Raw genomic sequence first — 20,213 nt, 5'->3', positions numbered from 1 at the left:
AGGGCTCTTGCCTTTGCTTGTGCCGATACCATTTGGATCCTCAGTTTACTACATGAACTACGGGTGCCTATTCGTCTTCCTGTTTTGATGCATTGTGACAACTTAAGTGCAACGTACATGGCTGCTAACCCCGTGTTTCATGCTCGCACTAAGCATATTGCCCTTGACTATCATTTCGTTCGTGAACGAGTTGCTTCTGGTACTCATCGAGTTCAGTTTCTGCCTTCCACATTGCAGCTTGCAGATGTCTTTACGAAGGGGCTGTCTACGGCGCGTTTTCGATCTCTGTGTTCAAACTTTGTCTCCTCCCCGGAGTCAAGTTTGCGGGGGGATGTTGATAAGGTTGTTAGTAGTCATAAGCCGTCCTACCTACAAAGTACAAGCCGTCCATAAGCCGTCCTACCTACAAAGTATAAGCCGTCCTACCCACAAAGTATAAGCCGTCCTACCTACAAAGTACAAGCCGTCCTATAAGCCGTCCTACCTACAAAGTATAAGCCGTCCTACCCACAAAGTATAAGCCGTCCTAAGGTTGTTAGTAGTCATAAGCCGTCCTACCTACAAAGTACAAGCCGTCCTATAAGCCGTCCTACCTACAAAGTATAAGCCGTCCTACCTACACACTTGTATCCCTTAATTTAGGGTGATTTGATCTTGATACTTGAAGTCATGTATATAAATCCTTGTAACCTTGTAGAGAAAGATAATGAGAATCCAAAAGTTTACAATTGGCCACCGCCATCTCCTGTTGGTCTCAAAATCCATCCCGGCGACGCGGCGATCGGTCTGTGGGTTTCGAGATCTCTTGGTCTTTCTGATTTTGGTTGTGATGTGATTTGACTTTTTTCAGAGTGACCGGAGACCAAGGAAAGGAACGCGTCTCGGTCAAATATTTTTTCTACCTTAGTTGCAAGGACTTTTAAATGTGCGTTAAATGGACGTTGAGATGAGTGTTGTTCGTGCAAACATAATGAATGAATGGACGGGTGGAGCCGAGTTTGGTGATTGATATGGTACGATGAAATGTATGAGAAGGTGAATCACATTGAATTGCACCAACCCAAATGAACTAGTCGAATTGATCGAATTGATAAGTAACTAAATTACAGTACTCTTATTTTAATTACAATACTCCTCTTGCAAGAAATTGAAAATTACTTTGTGCGAAAAAAAAAAATTTGCAAGAATTGAAACTAATTTGTAAGAAATTGCTACATTTTGAATAGAAAAGTAAGCTAAAAGGACACGGTGCAAAGAAACTAAAAAGATAAGTTGAATGGTTTTGTCGGGAACTTTAACAACGACCTAAAGAGTCCTTTTTATACTAGGTTAAAGCATCCAATTCTTAATTTCCTCCTCAACCTTGATTCATTTCTTTCAACAGTTACATATATTTAAATTCATTCTGCCCAATTAATGGCAATCTAGTCTTTAATTTGCACATCTGTAATCATTTTCCTCCTTGGTTGCCATGGTTGACCTCAATTAAAGATGATGATCATGCTATGTAGAATGTACCAAATATGGGTATAAACATCTCCTCCTTTGTCGAAATAATTGAGAATAAGTTTGGCTCTTGTGGACGACGAGCACCTTCTCTGCTGCATGTGCAGGGTCCCAACATCAGGATCGTCTTTACAGTCGCCGTTGGTGATGCAGAGCTGACCAGCGCAGTCGTTATAGGTTTGGCATGGGCCGTTGCAGGAGGAGATGGCCATTGATGGTTGAGGGAGGCAGATGATACTGATTAATATGAGGAAAAGAGAAACCAACATAAACACTAAATTTGCCATTTGGGAAGTTACAAATCGTACGTAGTGATGTTTGAGTAGAGAAAGAGAGATTGCATGCTGTTTTATAGTTAAATGAACTTATCCTTTGGTTAAGACTTCAGTTTTGTTTCTTTTCCAACGTATATTGACGTGGTAGCAGGGGGGTAGGTGGGATGGAAACCAGCGGAAAGGGCCTACAGGAGTAAATAGGTCTTCACCAACGAGACTTGGAAGTCTTGGTCTTCACCCTTCAAGTCTTGTTCTACGCGGTTTAGTTTTCCAAAGTTTTGTAACAAATATAAGAAGCAAAAATTCAAAGTTCATATTAAGTTCGATAACAATTTATTTTGACATTTTTAGTGTAAATATATCGTTGTTAAAAAAGAAATAAAGTCAAAGTCTTGGTCTTCACTCCTTCTAAATTTTGTATGCAATTACTATATGTTGAAGCCCGATCTTTGATGGCAATTTATTCCTGATTCTCGTTATTCCCGGCTGAGCTTGCCCTAATGTTGGTGGGGGAATGGGAATGCCATCCTCATGTCCGTCCTCGTCTCATATCCCCATTTTAATAATTTAAATTAGGGATCTTTTGATATAAACACCTCAATTTTGAATTTTTTAGATCAAACATCCATGCCTTTTAGTGATTTGATTAAACTTTTTTTGTCATAATTTTGGTGCTATATGCACATTATATTGTAACAAATTTCCTATAATCTAGCATTTTGATTACACTTTCTTCCGTTAGAGATAATTGTAAAAAAAAAAAAGTTGGTTAGATTCAATTTATTTTCACAATAATGCTACAATTTAGCAATAATTATCTACGATTGAAGATATTTTCTTTTCAAAATAGTTTTTCTATATAAGTTGAATGCCTAAATGAGGTTCGCCTTTTATGTAGATGTGAAAGTGTTTAACTATAAAGGTTGTGCATGAAGATACAATAGTTGCGTCTGTTAAAGGAAGCAAACTAGTGAGCGATTTGATCATGATATGATATGGAGTGATTGTAGGATCATATAATCATGATCCGTCTTGCAGTGATTGGAGGAAAGGATTGTCTCTGTACAATTACAAATATCCAGTACAAACATATTCACACATCAATTTATATGGCATCAGATCAGCACTATCCTGGTGACTCTCGACACCCATTCATCTTCCGCTAAAAACACAACCAACCTTTACTACAAACACAGCTAACAGAGGCGGTGCTAAACACATCCGATCCTCTCACCTTACATCACTCGGATTCATCGAATCTTGTTCTAGTTTCAAAACTCCTCGAATGACACAACTACGGACAATGGTGCCATTCTATGCGCATTCCTCTGAGTGCAAAGAATAAGCTCGAGTCTATTGATGGGTCTATCAATTAAAGCTCCTGCAACCACCGATGCAAAAGGACATGGATCCTCTTCAGATCCATTGGTCCTAATTCACCAAATCAAATCATCCGGATCATTGAAATTTAATCCAATGGTTACAAACAGGAACCTACTCTAAAAGTTATAATAACTTTAGCCGTTGGATCAAATTTCAATGGCTTGGATGATGTGATTTGGTGGATTAAGACCAATGGATCCGGAGAGGATCCATGTCTGATGCAAAATTTCCCATTTGGCAGAGATGCAACGACATGATACTCTTGTGGACCTTGCAATCAGTGCACGGTACTATTGTTGGCAGTATACTCTACTGCAAATTGCGACTGCCGTGTGGAAGGTATTTGCACCTAAAATATGCACAATTTTGCTTAATTGGGTTTAAAAGCCAAAATATGACATTTTGGGGAACTAGTGTGTAAATATACCAAAAGTTGCATGTGAGAATGTTTCTCCACATGGTTTGAAGCCATGGCTTTATTGTGAGTAAAGATGTTGGTAGACTTAGGAGATGGACATGTGGAGGAAAGAAGCCAACTTGATTCTTTTAAATATTAATCTATTGCAAGTAGAATTAATCGACATGCGGTGGAAATGTGAGTTGGCCTCTTTTAATATTATTTCATATGCAAGCTGGCAGTGGAGTTCTCTCCACAGGTTCAATGTTCTCAGCAAGTGAGTCTCTCTTGGTTCTCTATATAAAGAAGTAGAGGCAAAAGGATTATGGACACTCAACCAATCAATCAAGCAACTCTACTTAAATCAGCTCCTCAATTTCCTTGTAAACATTTACTTTTAGCCAAGCACCCTTTACTTTCCTTGTTTTTAGCTCTACTACTCACTCGGTAGTATTGATCTACTTTGTATTTTTATTTACAACCTTCAAAGCCATTCCCCAAACCACTAGAAATTGCCACAAGACTAGAGCAACTTGCCCAATCCCTTGGGAACAAGCTCGAACCTTGTATTTGGCATCCCTTTGTACTTATAATGTTTTGTACTTTAAATAATTACATTTCTATGCAACTCATTTCCAGTCATTTAATTTACAAGCAATCTACAATACTAGTCATTTACTTTCCTTTGTCATTTACACTTCCGACAAACCTGCCATTTACATATTGTTACATTTCTCAACATAAGTGAAGTCCTTATCTTTAAGGCAAAGAAAGAACCTTGACTTGAGCCACTCCCACTCAATGGCACAACCTCTTGGTTAGAAGTCGTACTCAGGCACAATCTCATTCATTCAAATCCCGTCTACTAGCGGCATCTAGTAGTGGCAGGCTTGCACCCACCAGTTTATTGTTTGAGTAAATTTCCGAAATGCCCACAAGGCCCATGGCGAATATTGGGGGCGAACAAAAGGATCTTGAGGATTGATTCTTACAAGGCAATAATTCAAGGATTTATCATATTCAACAAGAAATTGGCTAATGTTGCCAGGGACAACAGTCAATCTTCACATACACCAAACTCAAAGATCTTTGGGATGAACTGTCTTCTTACCCTGAGCCTCTCACTTGTGATTATGGAGGTTTGATCAGTCGTCAGCAGAGGTGGATGGGTACCATTAGTCGTAAGAAAAGCAAAATGATGATAGAGAGATGAGAGGAAGGAGGAGGCAACTGTGAGCCTAGAAAACTTGAACATTAGGCTTTTAAAAAAAAAAAAAAAAAAAGGTTGAAATGCCTCTGTGAGTTTTCCCGCCCCCCCCAAAAGGAGTGGATAATCGTGGCTTGCCACTAATTGTCCCCTTTTTTAAAAAATAAAAATAAAAAATAAAAAAGATCATTCTTTTAATTAATATGATTATTCACCTCTGCTGGTACAAGATCTTTTTTAAATTGATGTGTTAGTCCACTTCAATTTCTGTATAAGTTGATATATTTAGATGGTATAAATAACATTACCCTAAAAAAAAAATATACATGGTAATAAGAACTCCCATCATACATGATTACTAGCTACATTATAGTAAACCGCCAATTTCTTTTTCAAAGAGTAAACTACTCCAAATTGGATGTACTACAATTTCTTCATTTATAATTGATAAAAGCATTGTACGCAACTCCATCATATAAGTATGGTGATGTGGGATGACAGTTCCACGCTGCTTGTTCTCCATTTATATTGCATGGCTTGGTTATTTGCTGAATAATCTTCTCTATTTCTTCGTCTGTAGAGTTTCTATTTGAGAGCTTCTCAACTATCACGGGAGTAACACAGTTGGGTTGAGTAGCCGCAAGCACAAAATCACTTCCATACTTCTTCTTAAAAATTTTCTCAAGTGTCAATAATTCTGGAATCTCGTGGAAGCATTTTTTAGCTGCAAAAATTAAACTACTAATCGCTTGTTTTAAATTTTCGGGGCATTCCCTCTGCACTTGAATGACTGAGAGCCTACCCCTTACTAAGTTACAAAAACCCTTGATCAACACGTATGCCTCCAAAATGTTTTCTTCTCTTATCAAATCTTCGATCAAAATACGAGCAATGCAAGTTTTATTAATTGGGTCTTGACCACACTGCAAGAGAGCACAAATTTTGTTCCTCATCTTCACAATGTCCTCCTCTTTCCTCTTCCTTAACTTGCGTATCCTATCCACCACCAACACTGTTGTTTTGTCGCATTTTGTGGAGTCGAAAGCCCCGTTGAAAAGCCTAAGCCTCAATTTCTCGATGAGCTTCATGTTGTTGAGGCACGTAAGAGAACTTGACAATTTGAGGTGTGAACTTACGAGGGTGGAGGAATATATAGAGATTCTGAGTGAGTTTTTTTTTTTTTTTTTTTTGGGGGTTAGGCATTCATGGTGAGTTGAAATAGGGTTAAATTAGGAAAACCCAAATCGTGTAGGACGTGGCGGACCAGATTTCCTTATTTGTCCAGGAATCCTTTTCCTTTCCGAAATGGGAATTGATTAAAATCGTGTAGGGTGGAGGAATATATAGAGATTTTGGGTTTGTTTTTTTGTTTTTTTGTTTTTTTTTTTTTTGGGTCAGGCATTCATGGTGAGTTGAATTAGGGTTAAATTAGGAAAACCCAAATTGTGTAGGACGTGGCGGACCAGATTTCCTTATTTGTCTAGGAATCCTTTTTCCTTTCCGGATTGGGAATTGATTAAAATCAAGGGAATTTTAATGAAAAGCTTCTGGTACTGTTAACTTAAACGAAAAATCACATTTTTACACTAAAAAGTCAATCCTAGTACTATTCACTTTACCCTTTATTTTATCTTTTCGTTAAAACTCAAAGTTTTCAAGCCATTTTCATTAGTTTTCTTTAAAATAACCGATACTAAAGTTTACTTTTTCGGCCTCATTTAAATAGTAACCGGATGGGGCGTTTAATAACACTATGATGCTTTCTTGGTCCTAAAGCTATCTTGAATTTAAGTTTTCTTGGCCCTAAAATAAGCTCCGATTGTGCTAGTTGCATGTCCAAATACGAATCATGAGCAAAACTTAGATAAGAAGCACAATCCGCTAAACCCTCGATTCAAAGTTGGAGTCCGTCTTCCAGACAGGAGTCTCCTTGGCAGAGTTGGAATCCATCTTCTAGACGATCGCAGGGTCCAGTGGAACTTCCTTTGTACTTCAGCTGTTGTTGTTATTCTGCTATTCCCAACTAAAGGAAGCCAAGGCAAGGCCATTTCCCAGGAGCTTTAAAGTGTCTGGAGTATGATTGTCCATCTATTTTTGAAGAATCGGGTCTGGCCAACTCTATGGTCTCAGTTAGTTTACAAAATTTGGTCTATAAATTTAGTCTCCCTAGTATTACCCATCAAAATAATCAAGATTTTTTTTATTGCATTGACTGCTATAAGAGTCAAAATAAAATAATCAAGATTTAATTCCATTCCCAAAAAAGTGAAGACAAAATACTCAATGTTGTAGCTATAATTTACTGAACAATTATGGAGGCCATAGAGAGAGAAATGTGCAGCAATAATAGAGCGAAAGAGAGAGAGAGAGATGTGTAATTGTGGGTGTTTGTTATTCCACCCCATTGTGACTTTATTTATAGTAGTAAGGTAGGTTAATTCCTTACCCTTTAGGATTACAACATTTCATAGGTAATCTACTCCTAATAGGAATATAAGATACATTCTCATATCTACTAGGATTTACACAATCACATTCCTATTCCAATAGGACTGCAACACTCACCCTTGAGTGTGTAAATACTTAAGTAAATGGCGCATCAGGTCTTCAGTGATGAAGCAAGTACAGTTGATGAAGTCGTCGGCCCAATGAGCGAATGCGAGTCTCAAATCAATGAAAGAATGCATAAAAAGTAAAACTCACAAAACCTTTGCTATGGTAAAACCCAAGGTGGGAGAAAAACCAATAGACTAAAGAGAAAAGTGAAAAGTTGCATTAAGTCAAAACTATACGTCTTTTGGATGCAAGTAGAAGAGCTCTTAAGGGTATGATCAGCCCAAATGGGTGCCTCGTTAAAACCTAGTTAGGTAGAAAAAACCCAGCAGGAAAAATGCTTCTAATCGTAGGGAAAAAGAGTACATTAAGATCAAGTGAGTATACTTCTGGATACTCCCCCTGAGCTTGACATAACTTCCAAATGAGAACTACAAGCATTGCATATGATAATTAGGCATACCAATTCCTTGGACAAGCTTCTGGAAGGTTGACTTTGGCAGTGATGTCGTGTAGAGGTCAACAAGGTTGTCTGGGATCGGTTTGCATGACTTCAACCTCTTGATGCTCTGCTGATGTAGATGTAGACGCAATATGTCTTGCCATTGACTTTGTTGATGTATCATGTCTTAGTTGGGTGGATACATGTGGCATAATCTTCATGGATCGTCGTCGGGACTCAAGGATGGATGAAAACATAGCAAGTACTTCGAATATGCTCAACAAGAACTCCTAACCATATCTCACTTGTGGCGTAGTGAAGTGAGGTAAGTCTTGGAACGATTCAAAGATTTCGCAACTAAGGTCATATCGTGGACCTCTAAGATATTGTGATATCCCTATCAGTAAAGACATAACCATTTGGGGATTTTGCCTTGTGTGGGTTTGATAAGTAACCTGCGTCAACATAACAACAAGGCAAGCATCATTTCGAGGATCAGGGGGTTGGATCCGCTTGAGATGTGTTGAGATTTGCCCTTGTAGTACCTTCAGGGTACGTCTTTAATACTAATTCAGTGGTTGCGCATAGGCGCGATGCTGCATCTTTACCAAGATCAACAGCGAATGAGATGTACTGTCTAAATACAATGAGCTAAGTACAACGAAGCGCAAAGTTAAACTTTAGATATGGAATTTCGAATTCCATAACCTCTTCAAGGGTTTCATTTGCATATAACATATGGACGATCAAAGGTATACTCAAAAGTAACACATTCGGGGTGTCGTTCGATTGGTAAACCAAGGTACCGTCAGAACAACACTTGAACTTCAGGTCAAGGCATAAACGAGTTTTCCTAAGATCCTTCATCTCAAATTCCATCTTCAGGTGCAAGGCAATTTTCTAAAGCTCTTCCGGAGTCTTAGTGAGATTCGTGTTAACGACATAAACTGTAATTCTAGCAATTCGGAATAAGACTTCATAGATTAACACGCAAGGGCATAATGCATATCTCTTATTGATCAAATAATCACTTAGATACAAAAATCGTTAGGTTCGTACCCAATAACCAACTGTAATGTCATATAGGTTAGGTGGCAATGGGCCTCAAGGCGGTCCAACATAACTGCGTACGAGGATTGCATAGCCCTAGGCAGAAACCGAAAACTTGGTACTTTTACCAAAATTCGGGCGATCATTTAAATTTACGCTTTATGATCGCTAGGTGAGGCTATTTAGGGTGAACATGGGAATTCAATGTTCAATTATAAACCCAAAATACATGCAATACTTTATCGAAAACCGTCAATATAAACTCTCTGGCATTATCTAGTCTCTCGAACCTTAAGGGATAAGTAGGGTGGTGAAACCTTAATCGGCCAGGAGGTTTAGCAGTAATGTGTGTAGACAAACATGTGACCAGTTTGTCGATTCATCAACCAAAACCATAAGTATTTATATGGTCCGTATTTTGGTTGGATTAGTCCACATATATTCCCTTAAATCCACTGTGAAAAGAGAGTCGTGTCATATCTTTGCGAGGAATGATATAGAAAATCAATTTCCTTAATGAGCATGCTTGGCAAAGGGTGCTTGTAGGCACAATATCCTTACTTCAGATAAGGAGATGCGTTGTAGCATCATTGTTCAACCTCAGTGTCCCAAAAGGTCATGCCAAAGCAAGTAAACTGCTCGATCACCAGGCTCTAAGCTGGCCCATATGGTGTATTCCCAGTTGGAAGATAACCCACTGGCCCCAAATCAAAGCTTCAGGCTCATTTTTGGAGGTGGTGCATAGATATTTAACTCTCTTTTCTTTAGTGGTTTCATTTATGATCATTGTCATCTCGAATATCCTTAAAAACTCAACATCAAGGAGAATTTAAGGTCCCTTAAATGGTGATGCAGTACCATTCATACAATGAAGAGTGTGCTAATGCTCTTAATTAGGTTGGATAAACCTGAAGTCGTTGTTAGTGTGCATAATACGCATTCATCCAAACAACTAACTTTCCCACATTCCTACCTAATCACGCATTTAATTGAATTGGTCACATGTATTAAGAAACATGATTCAATTAACTCATATTCGTGGACAATATCAATAAGATTATCCATAAGTAAAACATACACCAAACTTGAATCCAAGAACATGGAAAAATGTTCACAAAGTAAACCAAAGTTACTAGGGTGGATTCAGCCAACAAGGCCATCCATGTCAAAATTCTGCTTTTCCAACGATGTTTGGTGGAGCAAAATTAGCCTCACATATTGACTACTAGAATGGTACTCCTTAACAACATTGGTAGGGGCACGAACAAGTGCATAACCAATGATCTATTTCATCAAGACGGAAGTAGATTCTGCAAGTTTAAGGTTTGCGAATACTATCCCTTATTCTTGAAGTTTTAGGTCTTAGGTGCCAAGGATCACACTTCGGGCATGATGCCACACCTTGGCAGGCCCTGATTCTATCATATGTTGTAAAAACAAACTCCAAATTGGATAGTGAGAAAGTATGCCATTCAATGTATCCATATCAAAGTAGTGCATCACCATTCGGTTAGGCTTTGATCGAACTGGGTCGAGCCATTCGGTAGACTCCAGCCGAACTGGGTCTATACCTTTCTCTCACATTTGTGGTAGTAATCAGATTCGAGAATTTGGTAAACTTCATCTTTCTACACTGTTGCTTCAGTGGCGAGTTAGAAACATGATGGACGAGAAAAGTATTCTAGTTAAAATTCGATCGGATTTATAAACTTCAGAATTATACTCATTCATAGGCGTAATCATGGTGTGCTTCAGGCAATGTCTTTCATGATTAAACAGTCCATAGAAGCGAGCCAAAGAGCCATGAAATCCTCGTTCATGAGCTATTTCCATTTTTAGTGCTTCGGGCACAAGTCTTCAAATGAAGATCATGGCGGAGGCGTATTCAACTCTTCCTTGCCATTGTTGGCTACAATGGTGATAGGAGCATATTTATGCGACTTAAATGGCTTGTTCTCGTACATTTACGTTATGTTTCTTTAGTTATTTTAGTACTTTAAGCTATTTTCGTGTGTTTGTAGGTCCAAAGGGCTAAAGGAGCAAAAAGATGCATTTTGGAGACTTTTGGAGCACTTTTGGGCTAAGGACGGATAGCTTATGCTTGAAGCCAAAGTGTTGGACGAAATTGAAGACCTAATTGGAGCCAAAGTGTTGGAACCTTGTTCTCTTTAGTTTTAGGACGTTTAAACCTTTCCTAATCCCAATCATGCCATGCATAACACACATCCATTCTAACACATTGTCATTGCACATGCATTTCCTTCATTAGTTAACCCACATGCACTTATCACTTATCATCACCACATATCATATCACTTAATCACTTATCACTTATCATCACCACTTAACCACTTATCATATCATAACCACATATCATATCACTTATCACTTATCACTTAACATATCATCCACCTACTTCACCTACAACATCCACCTACTTCACCTACAACATCCACTTCACCTACAACATCCACCTACTTCACCTACAACATCCACCTACTTCACCTACAACATCCACTTCACCTACAACATCCACCTACTTCACCTACAACATCCACCTACTTCACCTACAACCTCCACTTACTTCACCAACCTCACACACTTACTTCACCTACAAATGACATAGCCATATGTTCCCTCCACCACTCCTATAAATACCCTTGCATTCATTCATTCATGAACATCTCATTTTTCATACACAACACACCACAAACACTTCCATTCCTTCTCTTTGCCGTGAGTTCCCTTGTAATCCAAACACCATTTTTCCATTTCCCTATTAATCCAAACACCACTCCCCAAACCATTCACACCATCAAACTATCCTTAGACCTTGTGCTCTGTCTAGTTTATTTAACTTGTTTCGTTATTTCAATTTTCGTATAAACTTAAATCCCCCTTTACTTTAATGTCAATTTAGTTAGAAATCATTTTAGTTTGTGTTTTTAAAAGCATTTTGAGTCTTTGGTTTGTCTTAGTGTTTTAAAGTTTAGTTTTACATTCTGAGTTCATGAAACAAATTCAAGAGCAAGAAGTGGATGAGGAGCTGCTAATTGAGGAAGAGGAACACACGCAACCTATGGCAAGGGTGGAAACACCTTTGCCGCAGGCACCTATCGCTCCTACGCCATCCAATTCAGGTAAGGTTGTTCCAAAGTTAATTATTTCTAACCCCGTTCCACTGAATGTCCCTATTCCTTGCAGGATTATGCAATCCAAGGAAGAAGAGGGTGAGAAAGGCATCTTCGAATCCTTTCCAAAGAATCAAGAGCAAGATGTGACTGGGGAATGTCTAGAAAAGGATATACTTGAGGCAAACAAAGAAATTGAATTTTATGACACAAGACAAGGACCAATACTCACATGCAATCTGGCCAAGTCCAATATCCCTGAAACTTTCCAGCGAGTGGTGTTTATTCTTGAGTTTATGTCGGAACACACAGGTAAGCCGCCTCCCCGAATTTCAATTTTCTTTTATACTAATATGTTGTTAATGATCCAGGCACCCACTTTAGAATTTGAACCAATGCCGGTTCACTTCAAGTATCACCTTCCATTCAAGGACCAATTCCATGCCGTTTGATTTTATTTAATAAAAAAAAAAAAAAAAAAAAAAGAAAGATACTAAACATGGAGAAAGGTGGAGCTTCACAAAGGTTGTTTGCGTGAAGCCCCACTACGAGGCGCAGAAGCGGAAGGCATAGAAGCGGGAGGCATAGAAGCGGGAGGCATCGGAGCGGAAGCCATCGGAGCGGGAGGCATCAAAGAAGAGGCCTCAATACTTGGCCAAACGCTGGATGAGCCCGGAAAAATGTGCCTCTGGAAGTAAGCCGCAAGCCTTTGACGGTCAGTTTGACGGTCACTTTGCATCCGACCATTGGATTCTTGTAGCTCATCAAGCTTCCTCTTTATACCCGTCGAATAGTTGTTGGCAAGCACGTGCAAACTTCTATTCTCGTACTTAAGCAGTTTGATCTCCTGCTTGAGACTTTCCACCTCTGCCATCAACGATTCCACCTGACGGGAGCGGGCAAGCAGGCGTTGGCCCATGTTGGACACAGAACTCGCACACTGAACACTAAGTGCGAGGGACTCTTGAACGGCCAACTCATCGGACCGTCCTGACAGCAGCCTACTATCTTTTGGAGTGAGGAGGTTTTTAGCTACTATTGTAGCTGTTGTGGCGTCCTGCATCACAGAGTCTTCACCTGAAAGATGACCGTTAGAAGATAAAAAAGAAGGGCGCCATACATTACCTTGACGGGGCGCAACCGGATCGCTGCTGAGACTCAAATCTAAGCTAAGGTTCGATGAGTTCGCCATTTTTTTTCAACGATGTTCAAAGAGAAGGGGTGGATGGAGTTAAAATTTCACAAAGGGCAGGAGTCGAGTTTCAGGAATGGGAAATCTTCAGAGTGTGTGTGTTGGGGTAATTGATAGCTCTATAAAAAGCCAAGACGACGCGTCCACCGATTCAAAGAGCCGGATTTTCCGGCGTAATTTAGGCGACGCCCCCTCGGCTTTTCAAGAAAACGCGTTCAACTTTGTCAAAAGATTTCTGACAAAGCTGAAAACACGTGGAGGCCATCATCGCATCTACACATCTTTAGCCGACAAGCGCAAAGTTCGGCGACGCTTTCTCTGCTTTTCAGAAGACGCGTGCAGCTTTGTCAAAAGGAGCCGCATCTGCACTACCACGTGTCGTTCAGAAAGCAAAGGGGCGTCGTTCAGAAATCGAAGGGGCGCCTGCTCAGAAATCGAAGAGGCGTATTCAAAGATCGAAGAGGCGCCACTATTTCAAAGAGCCGGATTTGCGGGATCAAAACGTTTGTCGACAAGGGTAAAAAGTACCACCACTTGATATTATCTCTATATATGTCGACCTTCGTCTTTTATGGCAGGGCAAACCTGAAGAAAATGCCGAACTCTCCCTCACCTCTGAGGGCGCACTCCCAGCAAAGCCTTTCAAAATACTCAATTCTTTCTTCTTCCCCAAAGATGATACCAGATGCCTGGAGTACATATGACCCAGGAGGAAACGGCGGATTGAAGCATGTGCTGATTCATTCACCGCTTCTTCAAAGCAAAGGTATCTCATATCATCAAGGTCAAAAGCAAAAGTATCTCATATCATGCTCTTTCCCTGTCTTTTTCTTTGTCCTTGTTCTTACTTGCATGGCAAAGTAAAAGAAGCAATCAGCCGGCACTTGGAGTCAGTCTTCCGATCTGGAGCCAACTGCCTGGAATCTATTCCTGATTGCTTACCTAGCGTTGCTCTCGAGTAGTCATCTTCAACGGTTGATACACTTCCAGAGAAGGGACCACTCCTGCAAAGATTGAACAAAGAAACAGATAACAGGAGGAAGCTCAGACCTTCGGGGGAAACCAAAAGAACCATCCTGCTGCCCAGTTCAAGAAGTAGCACAAAGGAAAATCAACGATGGGCAGAAACCAGTTCAAGAGTAAGCATGTGGAATCACAAAGATCAAAGCCTCAATGCAATCACCAAGGAGAAGAGGGAATTTACACTCCATAACCAGATTTGCGTCCCTAAACTCTTCTCTTTGTTAATTACATTATGCCATGTTTAAAATGTTTAGTTGCTTTTTGTGTGTTTACTTATGTTTTGTGTGAATCTATGCTTAAAACATTGAGGACAATGTTTGATTTAAGTGTGGGGGGGGGGGGTAACTAAAGTGTTTTGATGCAAATTCGTAGGGTTTTATCCACCATAACTTCTAATGTTGTTCCTTGCTGTTTTAAGGTGTTTTTAAGTTGTTTTAGAGTGTTTTAGTGTGTTTTGTTTTATAATTCGAAAATCCCATAAAAATTTGAAAAATTGTTTTGAAAAACCCAAAAAGAGTTGTTTTAAAAGTCGTTTTTGTGTGTTTGTGTCTTAGGGTACCTTCCAACACAATGATAAGGATTTGGTTTATAATTGCATGACGGTTAGAAAGAGTTATAAACATAGAGAAAAGTTTGATTTACTCTTGGTATATGCTTGGTTATGGTTATAATGTATGACTTCACATGCAATCATAAAAGAAAAATTCGTTTTTGTAACATGCTTGAAGGAAGAAACTCAAACAAACGCTACATCCCTGTGAGACTCGAGCCATTACTTTCTTTGGAGAGTTATTTTCTGTGATTCTTTATTTTCTAAAGTTGTTGCATGATCTCATTATTCCTTGCTTGGTTGCTACTTAGAATGCAATTGTATCATGATAAAACTAAATGCTAGAACTCATGCCCATTTCATTCAAAGCATGTTATTGATTTGCATAACACATATTCAAGAAGAAGTTGTGTAGTGACCACCACCATAGCCAAATAGCCTTACTTCCCATACTTCGTATATGTTGTAAGTTTTAACCCCGTTGAGCCTTGTTTAGCCTTTATTCTTTGTTTACCCACAATTTCCTCACCTAGCCTAGTTTAGGACAATCCCCACCCTTGTTCTTAAAAGATAGTGAGCATGACTTAATTGAATTCCTTTTGAGTTACATTATGAAAGAAAATAAGTGTGGGGGAGAGAATGTTTAAGTGTTTATGTTTTGAGATTCAAAAGAAAAGAAAAAGAAAAGACAAAAAAAAAAAAAAAAAAAAGAGAAAAGAAAGAAAGAAAGAAAAAAGAGCTTAAAAAAAAAAAAAAAAAAAAATGAAAATAAGTGAAAATGAACTCACGAGCGTTGATGGTTGAAGAAAGGGTCCAAAAAAGATGAATATGGCCCTAAGTTCTGTGTAATTCCCCCTTGGGTGATCAAAGTTGACTTCTGCATTCTAAAGGAAATTCTAAGTGCCTAATTCAATACTTTGCTCACTATTGCTTGAAGAACGTTTGTTATCCTTACCTTTCATTTTTAGCCAATTACCCCAAGCCCCGTTACAACCCTTGACTTCTATATTGAGTGTTATGTATTTCAATTGTGGAGTTTGAACTTGGTATGAGCTTATGGTGTCACTGGTTCTCGCGTCTAAGTAGTAGCATTCCATTCATGAGATCATATCTAAACATGCTTATTAACTCCAGAAAATGCTTTCCTTATTATAACATATGTGAGTGTTCGTCTACATGTTTACATCAATCTTCTCACATATACCTAGTGTAGGGTGTGTAGTCAGAAAATCTGTGTGAAAAACGAGAGTACATCTAGTAAGAAATTGAGGGAATTCTCTAAGGCATGTTACTACATTCAAAACATGGTTTTAAATGCTTAATTGTGAACTAGTATGTGGTGACTATGATTAAGAATGTACTTAAGTGTAAAGATGGCTCAAATCTGTGAGAATAATGATTTTTAACTTGTCATGTGCATTGGAAGTCCCTGATACGATTGTTGGAAGGTGTAGGTTGTGTTTTGTTCTTTTTGTTTTGTTTTTCTGTTTTGCTCGAGGACTAGCAAAATCTAAGTGTGGGGGTATTTGATAGGAGCATATTTATGCGACTTAAATGGCTTGTTCTCGTACATTTACGTTATGTTTCTTTAGTTATTTTAGTACTTTAAGCTATTTTCGTGTGTTTGTAGGTCCAAAGGGCTAAAGGAGCAAAAAGATGCATTTTGGAGACTTTTGGAGCACTTTTGGGCTAAGGACGGATAGCTTATGCTTGAAGCCAAAGTGTTGGACGAAATTGAAGACCTAATTGGAGCCAAAGTGTTGGAACCTTGTTCTCTTTAGTTTTAGGACATTTAAACCTTTCCTAATCCCAATCATGCCATGCATAACACACATCCATTCTAACACATTGTCATTGCACATGCATTTCCTTCATTAGTTAACCCACATGCACTTATCACTTATCATCACCACATATCATATCACTTAATCACTTATCACTTATCATCACCACTTAACCACTTATCATATCATAACCACATATCATATCACTTATCACTTATCACTTAACATATCATCCACCTACTTCACCTACAACATCCACCTACTTCACCTACAACATCCACCTACTTCACCTACAACATCCACCTACTTCACCTACAACATCCACTTCACCTACAACATCCACCTACTTCACCTACAACATCCACCTACTTCACCTACAACCTCCACTTACTTCACCAACCTCACACACTTACTTCACCTACAAATGACATAGCCATATGTTCCCTCCACCACTCCTATAAATACCCTTGCATTCATTCATTCATGAACATCTCATTTTTCATACACAACACACCACAAACACTTCCATTCCCTCATTGCCGTGAGTCCCCCTTCCCTTATAATCTAAACACCAAACCATCTTTCCATTTCCATCACTCCTCACTCCATTCCACACTTCCATTCCCCCAAACCAACTATCCTTAGACCTTATGCTACAATAAAGAGGAAGAGAAGAGGGCCTAAACGTTCATACAATTCAAGTTTGAGTTGTTGGAATGTTTAGGTGTTTCTTTGATTTCAATGTTTAATTTTAATTCTCTTTGTTTTGTATGAGGAACTAAACCCCCCCTTAGCTAGGGGGTGATTCGAAATATATGTTTATGCTTGCATTTTGATTTGATTACTTCTAATTGCATTTCATAAGTTGTTGATTCAATTTGTTTAACCGTTTGATTGATAACTTATTTATGTATGTTTATTAAGAATGCGCGCTTAATTTTCATGCATGAATATGACGCTAGAATATAAGTGATTTTCACCTAATCGTTATGAACTTATATTCACAAGTAGTGGAGGTTGCTTATAAACAATCGTGTTAAATGAATTCTTGGCACGAGTTTCATGCTCATCATAGTAACGAATGCCTCGTCAACACTTATAGTTTTCATAATGCTTAATGATCTTTGATTGTATCTTTATTGTGCTGTTCACGTAAAGGACTTTTGGAGAATGTTGTGAATTGCGTTGCGCTAACCCATCCAATTCATTAACTTAAGGAAATCTTGACGGTTAATTTAAGCAGACCTAATTAACCCGGGGTGATGAGTTTCATAATTTATCGAAAGATCAACTGGAAATCTTTTTATTATGCAAGTGTAACATATGTGGAGATGACCCCCTTAGCTATTCTATCATCCATTCATTCCATTTCATCAATTTCATATTTACATTCTGTCTAGTTTATTTAACTTGTTTCGTTATTTCAATTTTCGTATAAACTTAAATCCCCCTTTACTTTAATGTCAATTTAGTTAGAAATCATTTTAGTTTGTGTTTTTAAAAGCATTTTGAGTCTTTGGTTTGTCTTAGTGTTTTAAAGTTTAGTTTTACATTCTTTGAGTCTAGTTTAGTGTTTTATATTGTGTTTTTACGTTTTTGAGTCAAATCCAAGTGATTAACAATCCCTCCTAATCCCCGGTCCAGAACGATCCCTACTTGCACATATACTACAATTTGACGAAAAGAGGGTTTAATTTGTGTGCGTATAAATCTCGCACCAAATGGTTTTCAACTTCTTGATAGCCAAGTGGAGATTCACGTCTTGTACCCACATAAAGTGGTTTCTAATAGAAACATCCAAATCAGGAAAATCGAACTTGTGACAGTTTGACAATCCATTGAGGTTCTAAGACAAAGCATCAAAGTTAGAACATTCAGGTTCTAAGACATGGTTTTCATGAAAAATTCGGGTTTTCATGGGTGTATTGTTTTATGAAAAGTTCGGGTTTCAAAGGCACTAAATTTGAAACTACAGGTTCAATTTAGTTAATGAACGTTTAGTTCATAAAAGAGAGGTTCCTACAATAAACATAGAATGCAATATACAACTAAGTGTAGTGGATTTGAGGTTCTTCGGGAACTCAAGTGTGAGAGCTTCGTTACTATGAAAGTATGTCAACGGTTCAAAGTATAAAAATAAATTATTGAATCGTTAATTTCCAAAAGTAATATTCAGGTCAATAATTTTGGATTCATTATCAGATTAATGGACTGTAGGTCACTTTTAATTAATTCAATAGATCGGGACCAAACAGGGTCGATTATAGAAGCTAAATAATATTAACATACGGGTTAATACTATTTAGAATGCTAAAATAATAGCATGTGGGTTGAAAAAATCGCCTAAAAGATAATTGGGCTCGGGTTGGCTACCTTGAGTAAAAGGCATGGCCCAAAAAAGGACCTCGGGTGTCAACTTCAGGTCATAGGGTGAGGGAGAAACCCCAGCCGTAGCTGGGTTTCAAGGTTGGGCCTCGGGGATGGCATGGGACAAAGCCCAGCAGATTTACTAACCTGTTAATGCACGGGAGCCCAACCATAGTGGGTTAGCATCGTGCAAGGACCAAACCCATGTACATGGGCTGATATTGGAGCAGGCTATAAGCCTTAGTGCATGCGGGATAGTAACCCAGCAAGCATGATAGCTTGCTGGCAGAGGCCGATAGCAGAGGGAGGTTCAAAAATGAAAGTTGCAGGCTTCCTTGATGATTGGGGACTACGGGCCTGAGACAACCCAACTAAGCCAAAGGCCTAGGGTGTGTATATGCTCGCAGCAAAGCTGCAGTCAAGGTCCATGTGGGAGCAGCAAAGCCTAGAGAGATGCTACCTAGTTTGTACCACAAGGGGTGGTGCCATACCATTCCCAAGTTTTTTTTCGACATATGTAGGGTTTAAGAAACCCTAGAATTGCTTCTAATTTAATTTGATACTTTGACTCATTATATTCCACATAACAATTTAATTGTGTGATGCATGAAACAAATATATATATATATATATATATTGACAAGTATATGAACATATACAATATATATATATATATATATATATATATATATATATATATATATATATCGGAAGGAAAATATAAGCATGGGGGGGGGGGGGGGGGGGTTCATGCATCATGGGAAATGTTTTCATGCTTCATGGTTGTTTCAAATATCTTACTTTATTTTAAGCGTGCCCGATTGGCAGAAAACAAATAAAAGCCTTTGAATTTGTAGAAAATCCTTCTTTATAAGCCGGAATTGCATCTTCAATGCGTTATATCACGTTCAACACAGAAAAAATTAAATTGAATCAATAACATGTAGATCAATTCAAAATAATAAATTAACCATAAAAAGAATGATTAAAACGTAATACTCCCCTTATTGAAGAATAAACTCTCTTTAGCGCAGCGTCAAGAGCGTGCTGATAACGTGTTGTAGGCATAATTTACTGAACAATTATGGAAGCCATAGAGAGAGAGAGAGAGAAAGGTGCGGCAATAGTAGAGAGAAAGAAAGAGATGTGTATTTGTGGGTGTGTGTTATTCCACCCCATTGTGCCTTTATTTATAGTAGTAAGGAAGGTTAATTCCTTACCCCTTAGGATTACAACATTTAATAGGTAATCTACTCCTAATAGGATTATAAGATACATTCTCATATCTACTAGGATTTACACAATCACATTCCTATTCCAATAGGACTGCAACACTCAAAGATTTTTTTTGTG

General features: G+C 38.5%; 1 protein-coding gene across 1 annotated transcript; it reads right to left on the bottom strand.

The window, feature by feature from the left end:
• Nucleotides 1-5,202: 5,202 nt before the first annotated feature.
• Nucleotides 5,203-5,856, bottom strand: LOC137714329 (uncharacterized). Its single transcript, XM_068453569.1, has one exon. The coding sequence runs from the start codon at nucleotides 5,854-5,856 to the stop codon at nucleotides 5,203-5,205; it is 654 nt and encodes a 217-aa protein (XP_068309670.1).
• Nucleotides 5,857-20,213: the final 14,357 nt, after the last annotated feature.

Source organism: Pyrus communis, chromosome 14, assembly GCF_963583255.1.
Source record: "Pyrus communis chromosome 14, drPyrComm1.1, whole genome shotgun sequence".
Taxonomy (NCBI): Eukaryota; Viridiplantae; Streptophyta; class Magnoliopsida; order Rosales; family Rosaceae; genus Pyrus; species Pyrus communis.
Note: the sequence above shows the minus strand (reverse complement) of the source record. Positions and strands in the feature narration are given on the sequence as shown.

Excerpts from the sequence above, each read along its gene's own strand:
- LOC137714329 (XM_068453569.1), bottom strand. The coding sequence starts at position 5,856 with ATGAAGCTCATCGAGAAATTGAGGCTTAGGCTTTTCAACGGGGCTTTC.